This window comes from Passer montanus, unplaced genomic scaffold (assembly GCF_014805655.1).
Source record: "Passer montanus isolate IOZ18808 unplaced genomic scaffold, ASM1480565v1 scaffold1, whole genome shotgun sequence".
Taxonomy (NCBI): domain Eukaryota; kingdom Metazoa; phylum Chordata; class Aves; order Passeriformes; family Passeridae; genus Passer; species Passer montanus.
This window is the reverse complement of record NW_024356504.1, coordinates 20963267-20985890: the sequence shown is the minus strand read 5'-3', so window position 1 is coordinate 20985890 and position 22624 is coordinate 20963267. Positions and strand designations below refer to the sequence as shown.

At 43.3% G+C, this 22624-nt stretch overlaps 1 protein-coding gene across 2 annotated transcripts in view; it reads left to right on the top strand.

The window, feature by feature from the left end:
- DPP10 (dipeptidyl peptidase like 10) overlaps positions 1 to 22624 on the top strand; it is a 434833-nt gene that overhangs the window by 192471 nt on the left and 219738 nt on the right. Inside the window, exon 1 of one of the 2 annotated variants that reach the window (XM_039700398.1) lies at positions 176 to 365. The exons of the other annotated variant lie outside the window; for it this stretch is intronic. Within the exon in view, the coding sequence (XP_039556332.1) occupies positions 294 to 365 (72 nt within the window). The 5' untranslated portion in view covers positions 176 to 293. Of the gene's footprint in view, positions 1 to 175; positions 366 to 22624 lie in introns of those variants that run through there. 2 annotated transcript variants of the gene reach the window in all.

The following is a 22624-nucleotide window of genomic DNA, read 5'->3' as shown; positions in this document are numbered from 1 at the left end:
GGCGGGGCCGGGCGCCCCCTGAGCACCGGCGCGCCGGGCACTGCGGTAGCGGCGCTGCCGCCGCGCCGGCTCCGCGCCCCCCGCCCGCGCTTCACCCTTTGCTTCCCTTGAGCCCCTCTGGTGCTTTCTGCCCCCTCCGGCGGGGGCCGCTCCCCGCGGGGCGGGCGCGCTCCTCCTCCTCCTCCTCCTCCGCCGCGCCACTTCCAGGGGAGGCTGGTGTCATGCGGCTGGCGCCGAGGGAGGGGTGCCCGGGGCCGCAGCAGCAGTGAGAGGCGCCGCGCCGAGCCCCTGCGATGACAGCCATGAAGGAGCAGCCGGCGCACCCGGGCGGCAGGGGGAACCCGCCGCCGCCGCAGCCCGACCAGGTGCGACCCGCGGCGGGAGGCGCCGAGCGGCCGGGGATGGACGGGGCGGGGGGCGGCCGCCGTCCCGGAGAAGTTGTGCGGAGCTGGAGAAAAGTGTGCGGGAGGGAGACGGGGGACACGGGCGCCCTCGGGGCGGTTCGGCCGGGGGGAAGAGAGAGCCCCGCGGAGCTGTCTCGGGGATGCGCCGGGGCCGGCCGGAGGGGACCCAGCCCGGTCGGGATCCGCATCGGGGCCGGGGTGTCGGTCAGCCCGGCCCCGGGGCAGCGGGTCCCGCGGTAGTTTGCGCTCCGCTTCCCCGCGACTTGCGCCGGGGGAGCCGCACGGGCGGGGGATGCTGCCCCGGCCGCGGGGAGCAGCGGCGGCAGCGGCCGGGGCTTGCCGGCGGTGCGGGGCGCTCCTCATCGGGCGGCAGCGAGCGGCCCCGCAGGCCGGGGAGGTTTCCCGGGGGGATTTTGGCAGCGGCCGGGCGGCGGTCACGTCCCTTGGCCCGACGGTGCCGCCCCGCGGGCTGGCGGGGCTGAGGCTGGCGGGCGCTCTCGGTAGCGGCGTCTCCCGGCACCGGCTCGCTTCGAGTCCTGGGCGGCGTAGGAGAGATGGTACCGGGGAGCAGCCGAACTTGGATGTCATCCTCACAAAATCGAAGTTTTCATCACCAGATCGCTGCGCCTGGTGCTCCCGGGCGACAGGATCTCAGGCACCGGGAGCGATGGGGCTGTCCCCGGGGGACTCTCCGGCAGCCGGGGTCGTGCCGGAGCCGGAGCCTCGCACCTGCCCTTGGCACCGTGGGAGAGGCCCCGGCAGCGCTCAGCTCTCTCCCTCTCCCCCAGGCACCTTATATTATACGAACTCCAGCGGAGGTTTTTTTTTTTTTTTTTTTTTTTTTTGCACATCGCATTGTCCGTGCGCGCCGCTTTTGGTTCGGAACTCCGGCGCTCGCTGAACGGGTTTGCACATCGCATTGTCCGTGCGCGCCGCTTTTGGTTCGGAACTCCGGCTCGCTGCACGGACTGGCAGGACGTGGGGAGCTGCATTTCACGTTTTCGTTCTCTGCTACATCCATCCACGGAGCTGAGCTTTCCTTCGGTACACTCGCATTGGGTGGGAAACGGCAGCAGTGGAAGCTGCTGGGCTCAGCTCTGCTTTAGCAAGCCTGAGTACCCAGTCCTGCAAGCACAGGCTGCAGTTCAGCTCTGAGGAGTCCACTATCAGTGAACCCATTCATTTAAATAAATTTATGCTCTGCTCTCCGCTCAAAAATGTATGCACTATGTCACATTTTCGTGTAGTGCTGGTAAAATAATACATTTGATCCTTCTTGAATAAATTAATTGCATAAGTTACATGATCTGAAATAGATGGGTAACTTCCACCAGTGCTTAAATTCTGTGCAAATGGCAGAATTTATGGAAAAGTGAAGATCATTTTAAATAGCCTCAGAGGTTCATGGAGCTCGTAAATTTCAAGGACATTGTTTTGCTTTAGAGGGATACTGCTATTAGATGTAATAAAAAGTACTTGAACTTAACCAATCTCTATTTCTTTATATTCAGTTCAGAGGTGTTGAATTGGCAATTGTTGTTGGAGGTGGAAATCTTTTCAAAGCAGGATTAATATTGTATGAAAAAAATTACCAGTTTGACTGCTTTTTTAGGTTGTAATGAGGAACAGCAGTAAGATATCGATTTAAAGCACACTAAATATTAAGAGTTTAATCCTAAATATAGAAATATGACTGCCTGAGTGCTCTGGAGTTCTCAGCCTCTCTCAGTGGTGGATGTGGCAGCCACTGATTTGTCTGTGGGCCTGGCTGAATGAAATATAGGTGGGAAGTTCTGTCTATTTGGATTGGGTTTTTCAGACCAAGTTTGCTTTTCTTGATTAATGTTGATATTGAATCAGCTTTGGTTGCCTGTTGTCTTAGTTGGCAGGGACATCATGCAGCATGGCATGCAAAATGTTGCTTTTAGTGGATAGCAAGTGTTTGTATGGGTTTGAATAGAAATGCCCATCATAAGGACAGAGTTCTGAATCCTGCAGTGAGCTCTGTGCAGAATGAGGCCGGGATTGTGGATGTTCATTCATGCACCTCTGCAGCAGCCAAGATCCATGGGACACGCTCAGCCCTGGGCAAGGCTGGACCAGAGGCTGTGTCTGACTTCAGGATTCTGCTGGAAACCATTCTTGGTGCAGCACTGTGATGTGTCTGGGATCCTGACAAAAGAATATTACAGTTTCAAAGCTTTCTGTTGGCTTTTCAGGGTGGCAGTCGCAAAGTTGGTGCTGTGATGAGCATGTAGGGAAGAAGAAAAGGGGTTCAAATGTTCACTCTGCTTTTCCACACCCCACAGCACTCTCATGGGCTTGCTCATATGGGAAATGCATCCTTCTCAAGGCCTTCAATAAATCCATCTCTGCATGCTCACATTTCACATTGCATGTTGCTAGTGAGCTTGTGTGAACTCAGAGTGTCACCACATTTGACACCTGGAGTTTATTGACCTATTTATGACAAGGAGGTGTCTGCTCTGAGAAGAGTTTCCTGAGGCAGCAGGGCCAGCACGTCTTTTCTGGTAGAGAAGTAGAAAGTCCTAGAAACAATAAGGAGTTGTAACAAGATCTTCTAAGTGTAAATCTCGTTCCTCTTCCAAAGCCTGGTTTTACTTTTTCCAGAGTCTGGTTTTTAGACTTTTCTGAGAGCAGTCATACCAAAGGTGAAGCATTTCTGGTAAATGTATAGGCTTGTGACCCAAGATGGAATTGCAGATTACAGCAGGCTAATGCTGGCTAATTCTCCACTTTAAATAAAAGCTTGGATTGACTGACTGAAGCATCCACAGCCATCACCTTATGAATAATAGGATACAACTTCATATCCAACATTTCCTCTGATAGTACTTTTAAACCAAGGCTCCCCTGGGACAAGGCATCCAATAACAACTTCCATTAACAGTGCTAATGATGTTTTGGCATTCGCTTTGATAAATTAGCCAGATTTATTCTCACCTCACTGCTGAGCGATGAGTCATATTTATTGCTAAAATTACAGTTTTACGTTCAGGTGATATATCTGCAGAATGGAAAATAGCTGTAAATTATCTGTATTTCTGGAATGCTCTACCCAAGTGCTCAGACTTCTGTCACTTGAGCGCTGTGTCAGGAGTTAATGTGACTCCTTCAGTTCCCCTCAGAGGACAAAAATGAGTGTTTTTTATCTTGTGGCTCTTAAGAACTGTCTTGGTGTCTTGGGCAATGATGCTTAGTGATCTTTTTTTAGAAGGCACAACCACTTGGTAGTCAGTGGACACAACATATTTGAAAAATATAATGTACCTGAATGACTTGCTGGTTGATGAATGTTTCTGTCTTTGCAGATGAAAAACTAAGATAATTCCTCTAGGTATTACCTTTGTGAGGCTTCAGTCTGTTTACAAGAAGCCAGATGATCTACACCACCTGGTGCTACTCGCTGTTCTTTCTGTGTGCAGAAGACAGACCTTTGAAATTTATAATCATTTTCTCTCGAGCCTCTTTAACTCTCCCAAACTGATGTCTTTTTTAAAATTGATTTTAAAGCAGAAAAAACAGTAGTTTGGTTTTCTGTTTGTTTGTTTTTTGTGTTTTTTGTTGCTTTTTTTTTCTGTATATAATTTTAGAATCTACTACATTATACTTAAAACAGGCAAGGTCAAATCAGACATTGTGTTGTACTAAATTGGGACATTATTTGGTAAGCATTTAAATTACATGTTTAGTAAAAAAAACAAGGACGACTGTCTGCTGTTTGCTTGACTGTCTTGCTTTCAGGAGTTGACTTTTTCTGTCTCAGGACCAGTTTTGGTGTCACCAGACAAGTGGTACATTCTAAAATCTGAATAAAAGACAATTATCTGCATTTAATTTTTTCAGTCACTAAAGCCAAGTTAATTTCTTTGTTTTTTTGTTTTGCTTTCAGGAGTTGACTTTTTCTGTCTCAGGACCAGTTTTGGTGGTCACCAGACAAGTGGTACATTCTGAAAGTACATCTGAATAAAAGACAATTATTTGCATTTAATTTTTTCAGTGACTAAAGCCAAAATAATTTTTTTTAATGGCTTTCTTCATTGTTTTTCTTTTTTTCCCAAACTCTGATTTACATCTGAATAAAAGACAATTATTTGCATTTAATTTTTTCAGTGACTAAAGCCAAAATAATTTTTTTTAATGGCTTTCTTCATTGTTTTTCTTTTTTTCCCAAAACCAGACTCTGATCTTGTAGTATTAAAAACACTGATGGATAGCTGTGTCTGTCCAGAGCAGTATTCACCCTAATGAGGTTTTATCAAGGTGAAAGGGCTCTCCCTTGCCCCACTCAGGTCAGTTTGAGCTTGATGGGTGAGGAAAGAACTTGAACTCTTAATCACATACAGACAACAGTTGCAGTTCTTGAAAGATTTAGTCAGGTGGTCAAGTTCATGTCCCCCACTCCTGTTTGTGTGCAGAGCTGGCTTCAGGCTGAAATAAGAAATCCAGTTCCAGTGATTAATCCAAAGTGATTTGCATTTTTCCTGCTTACCAGCCTGGTGGAACTTTTACCTCACTTTGTTGTGGCTCTTACCCAATTTACTGGTTTCAACAAAGTTCAACACAATGTCACAAAAAGTAGGTAAGAAAAGCCAATAGTAGTGGTGAAATAAGGTTATATCATTATTCCCTGAATATTTCATAAAGAGCTATCATTTGAATCTTAACTTAAACTTTTAAATTCTTTTTGTTACACCCTATAGAGGCCACACTATATCTGTGCTGGATCCAGCAAGGGGATTACAGGCTTGCAGTACCTGTTGACTGTGTGACAAGCTTCACAAGAAGCTCATAGGAGAATGTATTACCCGTGGTGGTTTGTAATATCGTTCAGGATTCAGATTCTAGAGGAAGGCACAGGATGTGTCATCTTTCAAACAGTACATGTGGCCTTTGCTCACTTTCTCCTTGCCTGGTGACTGTTTCCATGTAGTTCAGCCGTGTACCGATGGTGGTGATTGGCACGAAAAGCCTGAGGCTTGTCTTCCACCTTCACTGCAGTTCCTGTCTTTTGCTCTAGCTCTGTGGGGCAGGGTTGAGCAGGATCTGGTTTTGGTGAGATGCTCCTGAAGGTGATTGAGGAGGAACATTGTCAGGGACATGTGGTACCTGCTCTGAGTGCGTGCCCGATCTCGGGGAGCTTGAGCCACACAAGTGTCTGCAGAGCACATGGGGGTATTTCTCTGCACCTCTCAAATTCACAAGTGATGAGTGTCCAATGAGTGTCTGAAACTCACTTTCCTAATGCAGAAAACTCCATCAAGACCCTTCCAGTCCTTTATCCAGCCTCTGCGCTGGGGCACAAGCACAAAGAGTCTCTGCTGGTAGACACAGGGCAGGGTGGTTGTGCTGATGCTCTCTTGCTCTTGGTACCCTCCCCTCATGGTTCTGATGGTTTTTGCAGTGTGCCTTGCTTGCAAAACAGCATGTGGGAACTTGGGCAGCATCATACAGCACCTGACTTTCCTGCATGCAGAGCCCTCAGCTTGCAGGTGGATTAAAGGGATTACCTAATGCAGTAAATCAAAAACTGTAAAACAGGGCAATCTTTTTGGCTCTTCTGTTTCAGAAAGAATTGCAGGCATGCTGTAGGTTACATAGTAGCCTCGGATATTTGAACATTCATATTGATATTAGCTATTTTTATAAACCCTGTCTGTGTTTTGTTCCAGCATCTTCCAATTGTAAGTATTGCTTCAGGCAAACTATTTTGATAATTAACAAGAGGGAGGAACTCTTTAAGCAAAGAGCTATGCTGTTTGATGTTATTCTCAAATTTGAAACCCATCATTTTAGCACTTTTTAATAACTTGGAGGCATTTGGAGATCATATGCATGTGTTAGTAATCTGCAAATGTGACCACAGACTCTCTTCCCATGGTGGTAGTAAACAATGCAATAAGTGATCCCTAGAGGGGTGTCGTTGTTGTTCTGTTTTGTTCTTCTGTTGGGGTTTTTTTTGGTTTTTTTTTTTTTTTTTTAACTAATGGAGTTTTGAAATTTGTCTGACCTATGGAAGGACTTGTAGGTGTACAAATTTGCATTTCACATATTTTACTTTCTTTAACATTGCATCTCAAAACACAGTCTCACCTGCTGCCACACCTGCCTGTGTCCTGCCTATAACTTGTTGGCACTGTCTTTCTAAGTCTTACAGGACCTGTGTCATATTTCAAGTCGATGCATTAGTCACAAAATCTCAGATGTCTCAAACTCTGTCCCTTTCCACTTTAATCATGCACTTCTTTTACGCTTCACTCAGCTGCATCGAATGATGTCCATGAATATATGATAGTAAAAAGAACAATGCTGATGGTGACTGATGATGATAAATTACTGTATTTATCCATTAGGAAGGACACTGGATGACCTACAGATCTGAGGCTGAAGCTAAAAGACCTTTTTTAATCTTTCTTAACACTGCTGGCAGCAGCCACATAACTTATTATGTGTTATTTATGTGGAGAATCTGTAAATAGTTTTGACCAATTCTAAGATAAAATAGATAAGATAAAACCCCTCTGGCGTTTGGAGGATATTGCCTAAGAAAATCAATTAGGGAGTATTAAACAATGTGATAATTTAAGGAAAATAATGATTCTATAAAAGCTTTTGGGGGCATATTTTAGACTGCCTGGGGCAGTATTTGCAATTTGCAGTTCCTTTGAGGAGGGGAAGAAAAGCATTTTGTAGCTTTCCAAAAAACAAACTGGGCCAATATTGATGTTTTATTTTTGAGACTATGGAGAGAATTCAAATTGCCAATGGGAAAACTTGCTTGAAGTGCTGGGCAAGTGCAAGAAAGTAAATCAAACACTGCCAGTGTGACTGATCATTCATCCCCTGTGTTTGTTCTCTCTGCTCCTGGCGGTGCAGAGACTGCTGACCTCCTTTCCCCCTTTTCCATCCTAAGGCTTCAGAGCCTGGTTAAATCAAAGCATTTAAGATATACTGGGGGAGTTTTTCAGAACAAGGATTTGAGCATAAGTCCACCTAATTATGAGTGATGGTGTGCTGCAGCTTTGAGTCTTAAGGAAGAGCTGTTTAAATGAATGGTCTAATAACAATTCTAAATAAAGACATAATTGCTCTTAAAGTTGGGTGACCCAAGCCACCCAGTGCAGTTCCAGAAGAGTCCCTTGGCCTGCAGTACGTTGCAGTTAGGTAAGCACGTGGTAGCATTTTAGTTTGGATCAAAACCAGTGAACAAATCCTGACTGACCCTGATGAATTTTGTCTTGCACCCTGGAGCAGTTTCAGAGTTTTGTTCTCTTAGGATGAGGTAAAGAAGCTGATGTGCTCCAGGAGCCCCTGTGGAGTGCACCAGCTCTCAGTGGGTGTCGGGTCCTTGGGGTCACACTGGAGCTGGTCCATGTAACCTCCAGAAATACAGAAGGTGTGAAAATCAGGTCCTTAACTATGGGAATAAATAATTCCAGAGTCTATTTTCTTCATACAGGAAAAAACCTATTTTTATTCACATAACTCATTTTTATACAGTTTTACAGACTCCAATTGGTAGCTTTCTTGCCAATTACTTTATTAGTTAGTAATTGGTTAGTATTTTACTTGTCTGTCAAATCTCTCTGTTGTTAAATTGTTTATGTATTTTCTTCACTGGTTCTCATTTAATGTTTATGCAGGTGCTGGTTGTTTTTCACCCAGGAATAGATTGTTGTGTTAACCAGGATTGCTTTCACATGGGAACTTGCAAAGTGCCAGCTTGCCAGGCTAGCCACTGATCTAACAGAGCAGAACTGATTTTATGAGGCCTTTTTTTTAATAATTTTTCTACCTTACTGCAACAATTAACAGGTATGGCTTTGCAGTTCTGTTGCTTTCTCTTTCCTAGAAATTGAACAAACATAGAAGGTGATCAATATATTTAAAAGCAGCTGTATTATTTTGGTTTATTTTTTTCACTTGGCTTAGACCTGATACAACTACATTGCATGACTTGGTTTTTTTCATTGCAGCACTGGATCAGTTTCTTACATGTTTGTAGGTATTTGTGTGCTACTTCTGAAACATACTAGTGCTCATTGCCTCCCCAGCCGAGACAGAAATATACTGACATGAATGAGTGAGTGAGTTACAGGTGGTGGAGAGGTCTCAGTTTCACTGAGATGCTTATGAGGACTACTCAGAATCTGAAATAGACAGCAGGAAACAAAAGGAGTGTTTATAGTAGTGTCTAAACAAAAGGTTTATAGAGGAGGTTTATAAATCATATGATCTTCTGTAACTGAGATTTTTTTTCCCCTAGCCCTACATAGAAGGATGTATCTGAAAGGGCTCCACTAACTTGAAAGAGAATGGAAATTACAAAATTGGAGGTTAAAAGCCCTTGTTCTGTTCTTGGCTGGTTGCAAAATTTCTGTGTGATTTAGGCAGGTCCTTGAAGGCTGCAATTTCAGAAATAATGTCAGTGTTTGAGGTGTGTTGTTTTGGGAATTTGAAATGTCAAAGTTGCCTTTTAAAATGTTACTGAGCAATGCCCTGGGGAGGGGGCTCTCATGTGGGGGTCTGTTAGCAAGACAGTGCCTCACTGATATTTGTGTACTTCTCTGAGAAAAACACTAAGATTTAGGAGCATCCTCACAATCCAGAGGAGCTGCAGGAAGGTTGGTGTTATTGGTAGTTGTCCAAGGGTCTGGATTTCTGCCCTTCAGGCAGGAACCTGAGGTGATATGAAACAGAGTGGTTGCCATTTAAGGTGCAGTTGCTGCTCCCAAAGTGTTGCACTTCCACGTGTCTGTGTTTGCTGTGCCAGTGGAGCAGCCCCACAGGTGTCTGGGATAACACATGTGCTGCTCCTGCTGAGGGGTTGTGGCATTTGGTTGTTACTCACCCTCAAGACCATCTATTTCCAACCTGGAAATTCCAGGTGGAAGATTTTCTATTCGAGCAGCCCCACAGGTGTCTGGGATAACACATGTGCTGCTCCTGCTGAGGGGTTGTGGCATTTGGTTGTTACTCACCCTCAAGACTATCTATGCAACTTGGAAATTCCAGGTGGAAGATTGTCTATTTATTTCAACACAGATTGTGTCTGTGAGTGGAGTCTCACATTAGAAAATTTTTGTAGTCCTGAAAAAAAAGAAACCGTATTAGAAAATCAGTTTAATCTCATTTTCTTGTACTATCCATTCTCCAACCATTGTTCCAGGAAAATGGTAAATAAAGAGCATACTTAGAAATGTTGGGTATGATCCAGTTGAGCTTTCAATGATTACCTCTGAAGTGGTTCATAGTGCTAAAAGCAGCATTTTATCTGCATAATTCTATAATTTGGGGTAGAATTAGTATTACCTGTTTATCTAACCCAGCAGATTTGGGCTGTAAATTCCTCCTCTGTTCTTGCTGCCAGCACAATCCCGTGTGACTCAGCTGAGCAGGATGGACTCTTATTCACTCACCTTTTTTCAGTGATCTGTGGATGCTGAGGACCCAGCACTGAGTGCTCCTTTCACACCCCACTGTGAGTCTTTCCATCATTTCTAGGAGCTTGAACTTGCACTGGTATAAGGAGCAGAGGAGCAGCACACCAAAATTGCCAGCAAATTGCAACAAACCTGAGAGGAACAGGGTTTTTTTTTTGCCTGTGTTGGGCTTAGCGTGCTCAAGTAGAGTATGGAGTAATGAGGCATAGTCACATTTACATGGAAACACTTCCCCTAATGAGGGGAATGGTGTTATCTATTTTACTGTACTGGATTTCCATTAAAAGCAGGACTTCAGCACATCCACCATCTAAAATGTGGGCTGGGACAAGCTTGGTGGAAACAAAGCACATAAATAGGAGGGATGGGATGGATGAGGTGGAAGTCTCTGGCTGTGACCAGTTAAGGGAGAAAACAGACACAGTGTAAGAAATCCCTTCCAGGTGCTGCTCTGCCCTCCAATCAAGTGCCTGATCTTGCACAAATCATAGCAAGAAACAATAGGTACATAAAATGGAAAGAAAAGGAAAAAGGAAAGTGAAATGAGGAGCATATTTTCCAAGGCAGGCAATTTAACCCTTGGGATAGAAATGCTGAGGTAAGCTTTGAACTCTGCACCTTTTGATGTCTTGAAATGAAAAATGGTTTCCAGAAAGATGCCCAAGCAAAAATTTTTGGCCCTTGGGTAAAGGTGGTATCCCAGGGAAATGTAATGAGTTGCAATCTACAGGATATGGAATTATGGGGATGCCTTGGAGAGTCAGTGAATTGTTGGGAGTTTTACTGTTGTTGATGGCCAATACAAATGAACTCCTGTGAGATACAAAAAACAAACCTTTATTACAATCATCTCTCTTTCCCCCCGCCCTTTCTGCTGCTTGACAATGATAGAAAGTCCCTCCTTTCCTTTTTATGTGCTACTGCAAATCTTTGTTGTAATAGGGAAGGAATAATAGGTTATCTTATATCTGAGCTGAGGAGAACTTTTCCTGAAGAGCTGCAGACTGAAGTATGGAATTCTACTGATTTCCATGCAGCACTTACTTAATATGTATTTACTCTGGGGTCTGAAAGCTGCAGCTGTGACTATGGAAAGGATTACAAAGGCTGCACTTTGGCTGGATGTGGTCAGCATGACCTGACATTAACTGTCATGCCAGGACCTTGATCTGGCTGTAAGTACTACGTAATTTTTTTTCTTTTTTTATTTTTATTTCTTTTTTCCCCTTGAGAGAGCAAGAATTTGAGTTGTACAGCATCTCACTTGCTGTAAAGATTTTGAGGAAAGGACTTTTCCATTTTATTGCACAGCCTTTTTATTGCAGTGAAAGCAACTTGATGTGTGTCTTCCTTGTGAATGTGCAGTATGGTGGCCGGTTAAAGCAGGCACAAAAACACAAAACCACTTTTTTGGTGGCTTTAGCAGGTCCCTGTTGGGCTGTGCACATGCAGTAATGTCCACCCAGCCCTAGTGGAGTGACTCCATCTGTGGTGGATCACTTGTTCTGTACCTCAGGGAGGTGTTTTCCTCCCACCAAGTCTTGTTTTTCAGCTGGCATGCTGGGACTTTTGAGACACTGCACGTGGTGGGCAGACAAAGTGTGTATTTAAAAGTATTTGTAGAAGCAACATTGAGTCACTGAAAATGAGTGGACTGGTTCTACAAAGGCTCTTGGATTTAGCTGACAGATTACCGGGAGGCTTTTGCCCTTAAGGAGTTTCTTGAGGTTCTTGGTGTGGAAAAAGCTGTGCTTTGAGATTAAATTATTCAGGTGTTTTTCAAAGTAATTAAGGCTTCTAGCATTTAATGTTTTATGTATGCAGGTTAAAAATGAAGGTTGATTAAATCACAACAAAGGGAAGTTTGTTCACAAACGATAGATGGAAATGTCTCTTTTGTGACTGGTGGAATGCTGTTAAGCCCACTTCATTACACTGAATATTGAACCATTATATTAGTGCCATTTTTTCTAAGTGATGGCATTGTTAAAAAGCAGGCAGTAGAATTTGATGCAGTACAGCCCTGGCTGTGCTAAGTACTGCAAAATATTTTTTTTTCTGTCAAGTATCTGATTTATAGACAATTTTTCAGTTTGTGTTTTTGAAATGGCCAGGTGAGCTATACAAAACTCAGCAAGACCAGGAGGCAGGCCAAAGTAATGATTTTCTTGTTGGAAAGTAATAGACATGCCAGTATAGCATGTAATAACAGCAGGTTTTACAGAGTGCTGCAGAACAGTGGGAGTGTGAAACACATACGTTACATGAATTATCTGTGCATGGATTTCTGCAGAGTTCTGGGCCACAGTGACTCATTCATATTTTCTTTTTGTTTTTTTTTTTTCCCTTTTTTCCAGTCACTGAGAGTATCAATGCATGAACTCCTTCAGCCTTTTAAAAGCTCTACCTGTCTTACCTCCTCTGGATTGAGCACCTTGTCCTTTGGATACCTGTAACTGCTGTTCAGCAGTCAGTGAATGGTCTTTGAAATCTAACAGCAATCTCACTGTTGCAGGTTCCAGTGTTGTCTCTCATTCTCCTCTTTCCTATGAGGAAAAAAAAAGAAGCACCTAAGACACAAATTTAGAATATCCCCTATGCACTGACTATGTGTCAGTGTGAGACAGCTCCTCTCTGCAAGTATTTATTAATTATTCTGAGTCTGCTTTTTAAAGGGCTACTTCCATAATAACACTGAGGTTTTGTACTCTTTTGATGCTGTTCCTTGGTCATTGTGAAGATCTAAAGACATATTTTGTCCATAATTTTTTTTGGTCCATAATTTTCGTCCATAATTTTTGGATATTTGATATGAACACACAGAAAGGCACCTTGTCCTGCATGTCTGGTGTTTCCAGTCCAGTACTCATCAGCCTATCCCATGCATTCAGCATCATTCCTCTAACAGCTCTTTCCTCTGTCTAGGATCCCTCCAGTTTCTCTTTCACATCTTCCAGAGAGGTCTGAGGCCTCTTCTAATAATTTCTGTAAAAAATAAAGAAACCAAAGTTGCTCAAAATTATCCGTGCAAAGCTTAGAATGTGCAATGTAGGTTAAAAGAACCCTGGTTGTTGGAGAGACTTCCAAGAGTGTAAATCCTTTAAATTTCTTGGACATTTGAGGCAAATCCATGAAAAAATAGTGAGCTCTGTGAAATATCTTAAGGGACCCTTCATCAGTTTCCACTGGTCCTGGAAAAAGCATAGTAATAGGTGTTTTTTAATAAGCAAAATTTTCACATTTTTGTTCTACTGAGATAGAAACTTCCAGGTGATATTAATAGACTTTTTCCACATGGGAAAAGATTCTCCCTTTGTTTTTACCCTACCTTGCATAAAGTTGTTTTTGTATTTTATTTTAATCAGTTTTTTTTTAAAATTTTCATCCCATCTGAGATAAGGAATGTTCCTATGGAGATAACATTTTCTTGTTATGAAAGTGCTTTCAGTAGTAATTCTCCTGCAAGTCGACCTGGATGAACCAGTGACACTGCAATGCCCTTTCTGTTGGTTTTTTAAATTTTTTTTTAAATTTTGGGTTTTTGCTCTGTTTCATTGTTATTCCTGTCTCTGTGACTCTTTTTGCCACAAGAAAAATTCCTTCTCCATTATCATATAGGCCCTTCATGCACTTTATGGATTTAGTTTTTAGTAATACTTATGAAAAATATGTCTACTTTCTGATCATGCTGCAGTCTTCTGAGATTTTGAGGTGTCTGTGCCTTACCTTGAAGTGTTTGAAAACGCCTCTCACTTATCAAGATTTAACATCATTTGGGAAAAATCAGAAGTTAGTTGGCTTTTAAGATATTGCCCAAAGGCAATGCATTCAGCATGCTGCCTTCTCTGATGTAGATGAAGCACAAAATGTGAGAGTCTCTCGAAATTCACCTCAAGCATAAAACTTCTCAGTAAGAACAGGACTTGGAGGGTGCCAAGAGGTTAATCTGGGTGAGGGTGAGTTGTTTTCAGCAAGAAAAGCCTGTTCCTTTATGGGCATCTGAAGGGCTCTTGGTACAGAGGCCCACAGCTCTGAATCTGTCACAGTCACTGAAATATCCCATATTTTTTAGTGTACAGGGTTGTGGAACCTTTCATTATTTCTGTTCAAAGCAGCTACTGGTTTTTTGAGGGTTCAATTCTTCAGCTGCATGGCACCAAAGACTTTGTTTCTGTGGTTTTGTCCTTCAGTAGTTGTAGTTCAATTCTAAGCTTTGCTGAAAGTTTTATTTCTGTTGTGACAGGGCTTCAATTGTCATCCAAGATTGAATTGCAATTGGAACGTTGAGGGAAACAAAAGCATTTTTCTGCAGTCTAAATAGATAGGATAAGTATCCAGTGGTTGGAAATTAATACTGTTATCTCCATTTTCCATTTTTCTGTTTCAGTTTTTCTAAAATAGCTGTGAATTGGTGTGATTTGACAAAGCTACCAGCTGTTTACATTGGCTGTCTGAAATGGGGAGAGTCTTTCCAGATAGACAAGAAGGGAGCGAAGAGCATTTCATTCTCTTGAAGTGATTAGATTTAAAAAAAAAAATACTACATAAACAGAATATTTGCAAACAATCCCATCAAATTGGAAAAAGAGGCAGCAAGTTTATGTATTAGGAAAGGAAGTAGCTGAGGGTATCTATGTGGTTTGGCTGCAAACATTTAACCAGACCTTTAGGATTATTTTTATTGTGGCCTTTCTTGCTCAAGGACTTTTGGTGAGTATTAATATTTCTGTGCATATAATGACTTCATTTAATGGCATATCTTTGGCATACCATGTGGTGATAACTTCAAGCTGTTGCAGTCTGTGTTACAATTATTTGTATATCCTGACTTGGAGAGTTCATCCTGAATCCACTGGATAAGTTCCTCTTGTTTGGGCCATGCTAAGTGTTGAGCTGCCATGGTCCTGATTTGCTGTCGTGCCCCAAAACCCTGGGGATCAGCCCCTGAGCATGGATCAGTGAAGGTGGAGGCTGCAAAAAGCCTCTGGAAGCAGTAATTGGAAGATGAACCAGTTGGCATTTCTGACAAAGACTGTGAGTGCATTCATCCCATTTCAAGTCTCTGACACTGAATTTTTCTTCTCCTTTTTGGGTTCATGCCCAAAGAGTCTTTCAAAAACTTGTAAAGAGTCTAATTCTGGAGGAAACATAATGGTTTATTTTAGGTTTTATTATTTTGCCACTGACCAAGAGAAGGCTTTTTGTGCCTGGATTTATGATTTATGGACACGTATAAAAGCTATTGTCTGTGCTTCTCCCATGGATTATTCATCTTTTTCTTTCAAAATAAACTCGCATTCCTGGAAGTTATCCTAGTGCTTGCAGTTGAATCTGGAACTATGAAGGCATCAAATCACTTGTGGTACTAAACCAAGCTGTAGCTGGATGTAATGATACCTGCTTCCCAGGAGGGTTTACATTTTGAGTAGTGAACATTTGTGTTGCAGTTTGAAATGATACAATGGTAGGTGCTTTGAAAATGTTCCCCAGAACACAAGAAGGGCTCATAAACATGTAGCTGCTACTGTTGAGAGTTACTTAAGTTTTCATCTTGGGACATGTGTTGTGTAAATTCAGTTGGAGATTTTATCGATATTTTCTTGGATCTTAAGGAAACTACTGGTAGCCCTGCTGCTCAGAGAGTAGCTGAGTTATAATTCACTGTGCTGTGGCTTTGAAGCAACCAGCCTTACAGGAGTTTCTGTGTTCTTACAAGACACTGAACTGGTGAAGCTGGATGTGATCCATATTAACCTTTGCTTCCAAGCCGTGCAGCTTAGAGCAAATAACCATTTCCTCTAACACCCCTTGTCCTCTGCTGTATAAACCAGTCTTGGGAGGAATAACAGAACAGTGATTAAAAAAAAACTTTAATCCAGTCATCCCCAGCCCCTGAACATTAAGATAAACCACCAAATCCCATTTTCCTTTTCAGAAATGTTGCATAATAAAGCCACCAGTTGTCTGGATGTAATCTGCCTCTTGCTGCTGTGCTGCTGGTCAGTGAAAGGCTCCTGCAGTGGCCTATGGGATTGGATAGTGATACACCCATGAAATAAATAGAATGAAAATATTGCAACACTTTGTGGTAGTTTTATATTATTGTAATTGCATATTTTAGACAAGGTGTTGGTAATTTAAAGGCTGGGAAGAGAGGTATGGTATGGATGGGCCACCCACTGTGCACCATGGCAGAGACCAGGGCATGCAGAAACTGTGTCAGGCCCTGTGAAATTGGGGTTGCACCAGAATCCTGTGTTATAATCCTACTTCTGACACCAATTTAATGTTATGATCCACCTCTGATACAAACTGATGTTAATATCTACTGGAATAATGTTAGGATCCCCCTCCTGAAATAATATTAGGGTCCGAATTAAAGTGTAAATGAGACCATTTGCTAAAGTCAATGGTTCAGATTTTATTTAACAGCAATGAGTGAGAGAGAGAGAGGTAGAAATAGGAAGAGAGAGGGGGGAGAAAGAGAAAAAGACAGATTATATTCACCACCACATGTTTTTCCTGCAGTGTCCAGCTGGCCCTTGTTCTTCTGATGTTCTTGGTGGTGGGGGTCCCCAAGTGTTCTTCTAGAGGCACCTCTTTAACACAGCCCAAGTTCCAGGTGTCCAGAGCCATTCCACGATTTGGGATGGTGTGTGTGTGTAAGCAGTTTCTTCCTTTCTCAAAGTTTGCCATGCTGGTGTTAATATCTACTGGAATAATGTTAGGATCCCCCTCCTGAAATAATATTAGGGTCCGAATTAAAGTGTAAATGAGACCATTTGCTAAAGTCAATGGTTCAGATTTTATTTAACAGCAATGAGTGAGAGAGAGAGAGGTAGAAATAGGAAGAGAGAGGGGGGAGAAAGAGAAAAAGACAGATTATATTCACCACCACATGTTTTTCCTGCAGTGTCCAGCTAGCCCTTCTTCTTCTGGTCTTCTTGGTGGTGGGGGTCCCCAAGTGTTCTTCTAGAGGCACCTCTTTAACACAGACCAAGTTCCAGGTATTCAGAGCCATTCCCACAAATTGGGATGGTATATGTGTGTAAGCAGTTTCTTCCTTTGTTAAAGTTTGCCATGCTGGGAGGTTTTGTCCAAAATAGGTTACCCAAATCTGCCTTGCTAGGCCTGGCATCTTCCTGTTGGAGTGTCTGTGCTTTTCCCAAAGTCTGCACAGTGGGATCTTGTCCAGTGTGCCAGTTCCATGCCTTTCTTGGTAAGGCAATGGAACAGTTCACATTGAGTATATTTGCATTGCATGAATGTCACCGTGCAGCACTTACAGGGTATCAGACCCAGCCAGCAGGGATTTAGGAGGGGTAGGTTGTGGTTGACAACCTGATCTCCTTTTGTGACAGGTGCCCCTCCTGGTGAATGCAGGAAAGGCTGTGGATGTGTCTATTTGGGCTCCAGCAAGGCCTTTGGCACTGTCTCCCACAGCTCACTCCTGGAAAAGCTGCAGCCCGGGCTGGGACAGGAGCACTCTGTGCTGGGTTCAGAACTGGCTGCATGGCCGGCCCAGAGAGTGCTGGTGAGCGCTGCTGCATCCAGCTGGGGCCAGGCACCAGGGGTGTCCCTCAGGGCTCTGTGCTGGGGCCAGCTCTGTTCAGTGTTTGCATTGACCACACGGATGGGGGATTGAGTCTTTCATTAGAAAATCTGCAGATGACACCAAGCTGGGATTGCGCACCAAGGGAAATATAGGTTGGATATTAGGAAAAGGTTTTTCACTGAAAGAGTGGTAAAGTTCTGGAATCGTCTGCCTAGGGAGGTGGTGGAGTCACCATCCGTGGATGTGTTTGTAAAAACCCTGGATGTGGCACTCAATGCCTTGGTTTAGTTGAGGTGTTAAGGAATGGGTTGGACTTGATGATCTTGAAGGTCTTCTCTAATCTAGTCATTCTGTGAATTTCATGATTCTTTGGAACTCTAGATGTTCATGCTGTGTGGTTTCAGCTCTCCTGGCCTTTGGCAAACCTGGGAAGAAAATCACAGACTGAGCTTGCAAACACTTCACTCTGGAGTGTGACTGATCAGCATTCAGAAATGCCAAACACTCACAACATCCACCCTGAGGTACTTGGGGGCCTGAAAACCACTTTAAGGCAGAAATGATTACAAACTAGTAGACAGTAACCAATTTTCATGCCACTGTGACAAAACCTTTTCAAATAATTGCATGACAATACAACTTTGAAACGTGTATTTTCTGTATTTCTAGTGCTATTTATCAGATATGCATCAAGCTGTTAGAATTAATCTTCATTTGCAAATTTCTTTGAAGCAAAGCACTATGACTCTGACTGCATCGTTATTAATCCCTTGAGTTTACCAACATGTGGACATCAGAAGGGATGCTGTTTTACTTTGATTGAGCTTTTATGCAGAGAAAACAGCACATGCTCTGTCCATCTGCTTCATTAAACTGTAAACACTATTCAATTTTGTAACATTTTAATGCATTGGCATTAAATATTTTGTGGACTTTGAGTAGCTGTCTGGCTGTCGTATTTTTAAAGCAAATTTAATCTGCTCTAGGTTTCTGGGTTGCCTTCTGTTCTTTCTTCTTATTGAAAACAGCACATGCTCTGTCCATCTGCTTCATTAAACTGTAAACACTATTCAATTTTGTAACATTTTAATGCATTGGCATTAAATATTTTGTGGACTTTGAGTAGCTGTCTGGCTGTCGTATTTTTAAAGCAAATTTAATCTTCTGCTCTGTGTTTCTGGGTTGCCTTCTGTTCTTTCTTCTTATTTTCTTTTAATTTCTTTTTAATTTGAAAGTCCTCTTACCTGACTTTAAGCCTTAGATGAAGTTCTTAAATCAGTGGGGAGGATTAGACAAATGTTAGGTATTTCAGAAGAACAATTCAGGTCATCAGTCTTTTGCAGTTAATTATAGAGGGAGGCCTGGGTGACTTTGCTCTTAAATTAGATGCCTGCAATTATTGTGAAATGAGCCTGGATCTTAGCCTGGTGAAATGATTTCATATCCCAGTACAGGTGGGTTAAATCTCCAATCCAAAAATATTTTTTCCCTTCATTGCTATTAAAAATACATTCTCCGAGTCAATTTTTATGAACATTTCCTCTGCATAAAACATAGCAATGTCTGAGCTGGGTTTTCTTCAGATGTTTGCCTGCATTTCCTTTTGAAATGGAGAGCAAGCAGAATGAGGAGGAGCTAGGCAAGACTGTCCTGGGCAGGGAAGGAAGGGGGCTTGGTCTGCAGTGCCTTTGAACCACTGCTGGGAGGGTGCGAGGCTGCTGAATCACAGTCACATGATCTGCTTCAGGGCTCATTTGTACCCAAACAGTGCTGGCATAATAATTCTGGGGGTTTATTAGAGTTATGTCATGATTTCAGAGCTGTGTCAGGCTGCTGGCTCCCAGGAGAGAAAGTGGCATTGTGTCAGAGTGTTCTGGTGGCACAAAATATAAACCTTAGACAAAGGTGATCGACAAAGATTAACGTTTTGTAATTGGGAACATTAGAGAAAGACCTTTGTACTGTGTATTTTTTAAAAACAACCAGCAAACTGTTCAGAGAAATATAGTGTGGATCAGGATAAAACCTCATTTTTCTGTGTAATGAGAGCCATAGTTAGAGTTGAGTAAAAATTACACTTTGCTTTGAGTTGTTTGCTGGCCTCGTTCATGACAGCATACTGATATGTGTGAGGCTTGAGCTGAGGACCTGAGCATGCTTTGAGATCTACACTTTAACAGTGTAGTACAAATATTACATTTTTCACTTCTGAGATGTTTTTTCCCCTGCAATTTAAAGGAATAATATTTCCCTTATGTAGCATTGCCCGAGCTGTTTTATGTTTAACAGGCTTGTTTTATGTTTTTGTTGTCACATGAAGAGAGTGGAAATCACCATCATAGCAACTATGTGGCTTCAGAAGTGAAAGAGAAAAGTGTTACTTTTTCTTCTGAAAGCATCAGCTACAGGACAGGTGGTTTTTGTTTTTGTTTTTTTTTCCAAGTGTCTCATCAAGTTGCAGTAAAAAGCTTTTCTCCATTCCATTTGTGTGCTTTCTGTTGGGCTTCAAAGCCAGTTCTACCCTTGGATGGCTGAAGTCAGGAAAACTGTTCTGTGCAGACCATGGCAAAACTAACTGCAGCAAGGAAGGAGAGAGGATTAAAAAATCCTGTTTATCAGAGAAAAGTGCTGACCCCACTGCCCCGAGCTCTTACACTGTCTGAATGGCCTCACTTGTTGGCATCAGGGTGAGCTCTGTGGTGGCTGGAGCTGTTCAGAGCTCGCAGGATTTGCTGTGCTGAGCTGCCTCTGGTGTGGCACTGCAGCCCAGGAGCATCTCTGCAGCCCTGAAAGGAGGGAGGTGACAGAGGTGAATTATTTTTGACCTGTGATCAAACAGCATTTTCAATGAGAAAGAGCAGCAAAGAGAACAGGCTGTATTGCAGAGTCGTCCTGGCTTCCCCTTGCCTTCCACACTGTCTTCCTGCATTTTGTTGTGCTGGAAAACAACGTGTGCCTTGCTTCCCTGGTGCTGTGGCACAGGCAAATGACTCCAGGGACTGTCCCACATCCTTGTCCCAGGTCCTGCATGTGATCCAGGTTTGTTTGAAGTATGGGCAGTGTAAAAGTGACAGTTTCTGCTGCAGGAAGGTCTGTGGACCAAGGAGGGACCCCGTGGGACAGAACCTGGAAGAAAATGTAGCTTGGATACTGTTGGCAGCAGTAAGGGGTTAAAGGAGATTTCTTCCTCCCAGCAATGTTTTTAAAATTTTTGTTCATTTGTGGTGTAAGTGCATCTTCAAGATGCAATCTGTATGTTTTTTCCACAAAAGAGCAAAAATAAGGTTTCTGTCATATCAATGTGTGATTAGTTTTAAATATTCATGTTATTAATAACCATTTCATAGTAAAAGATTCTCTAATGAAGACCAATAATAATCATGTAGAGTCTTTCCTAATAGCAATGTTGCTGGGACTTTTTGGAAAAATGTCTCGCAGACAGCTCTAGATGTCAGCTGGTAAAACCAAAAGTCATTTCCGTGCAATAGTGCTTTTATCATTGTGAGAGATAAAAGAGATTCTGATGGAAGACATTTGTGAAAGGTACATTTCTAAAACCTTTCTCAGCAGTGGAGCCTGCAGGATGCTCTCAGCTGGTACAGCAGGTTGTGGAGCTTCAGACCAAAGCTGAGTTCAAGTGGATATTGTTTCACCAGCCCTCTTTTCCAAGGTCCCAGCTTTGTGCTGCTTCCCACCTCTGTGTCTGCTGGATTAGTGTGCTGGGAAGATGAAAGGCTCCAGCTATGATGTTTTGGAGATAAAAAGTTCTCAAGTGTCTCGTGTTTCAGCTATTTTTTGTTTGCCTCTGGAATCCATCTTCTCCATGCACCAGTTTTGGTTTCCCCAGTATATATATATATATTTTTTTTTTCTGCTTCTTTTTGGAAGTGGGCAGCAGCAGATAAGCTGCTCTCAGAAATTACATGCGCCATGCTAGTGAGCCTTCAGGCTGCATGCAGCCTTCTTTATCAAGGCAAAGCCCTGAGACACAGATAGTGTCCCACTGAAAATCAGGACATTTTGGGATCCATTTTTGCATCCATGACCTTTGTCATCTTGCTCTTTTTTTTTGCTGTCCACTTGCTGCTGTGCCAGGGCAGGTGCTGGTGTGATTGTCTCTTCCCATGTGTTTTAGGGAGTTGTGGTGTTCTGTTAATCAGATGGGCAGCTCCAGACTGCTGGATGTGATTTGGGTGTGGTGCAGATCATGTGTTCTGCACATCAGACCCGTTTCAGGATGTGCTCCTGGCAGCTGTGGCACTTTGTCCATGGCCAAGAGCCCCAGGGGCTCCTGTCAGCTGCAGCATTTTCAGAAGTTACATGAACATCTAAAGGCAGACAGATGTGCCCATTTCTGTGATTCTATAATCACCCTATCAAGGAGTGGCTAAGAAGGAGGATGGCAGGGCAGGGTCCTTGAAAGTTCCTTTATGCAGGGAATAGCCTGGGAGTAGTTTTGTCCAGCTCTCCTGGGTGCAGATGTTTCCAGCAGGCCCTGGTGCTCAGGAAAATCTGCTGAGTCTGTGGGGTGAGAGTGAGACCCTGGGCAAGAACATCTGCTCACCTCTGGGCTGAGCTGTGGGCTCGATTTGCAGGTGGAGGATGGAGCTGGGTGTCTCAAGAGGAGTGCAGGGACAGAGCCCCCAGAAACACAGCCCCTCGAGGGAATAGCCTGGGAGTAGTTTTGTCCAGCTCTCCTGGGTGCAGATGTTTCCAGCAGGCCCTGGTGCTCAGGAAAATCTGCTGAGTCTGTGGGGTGAGAGTGAGACCCTGGGCAAGAACATCTGCTCACCTGTGGGCTGAGCTGTGGGCTCGATTTGCAGGTGGAGGATGGACCTGGGTGTTTCAAGAGGACAGAGCCCCCCAGAAACACAGCCCCTCCCCTGGCAAAGCACAGCCCCCCTCAGGAAGCATGAGCAGCCATCTAGGAAATGGCATTTTAACAAACTGTAAAATCAGCAGTTGGAAATAATTAAATTGTGCTTCATATATTTCTTTTGTCAGTGCCTCCTGTATTAAGTTGTTCAGTTACTAAAAGAAGGAAACCCTCCTGAGATCTCTGCTGCTTTCAGAAGTGCTGGGCAGGGTGTAGCTGCATCCACAGGGTGCTGGTTGCCTGGAAGGTCCTGGTGCCATAACACAGCAATCTGTATTCATGTGCTGTGCTTTCATCCCAAGATCACAGAAGAAACAGGATCATT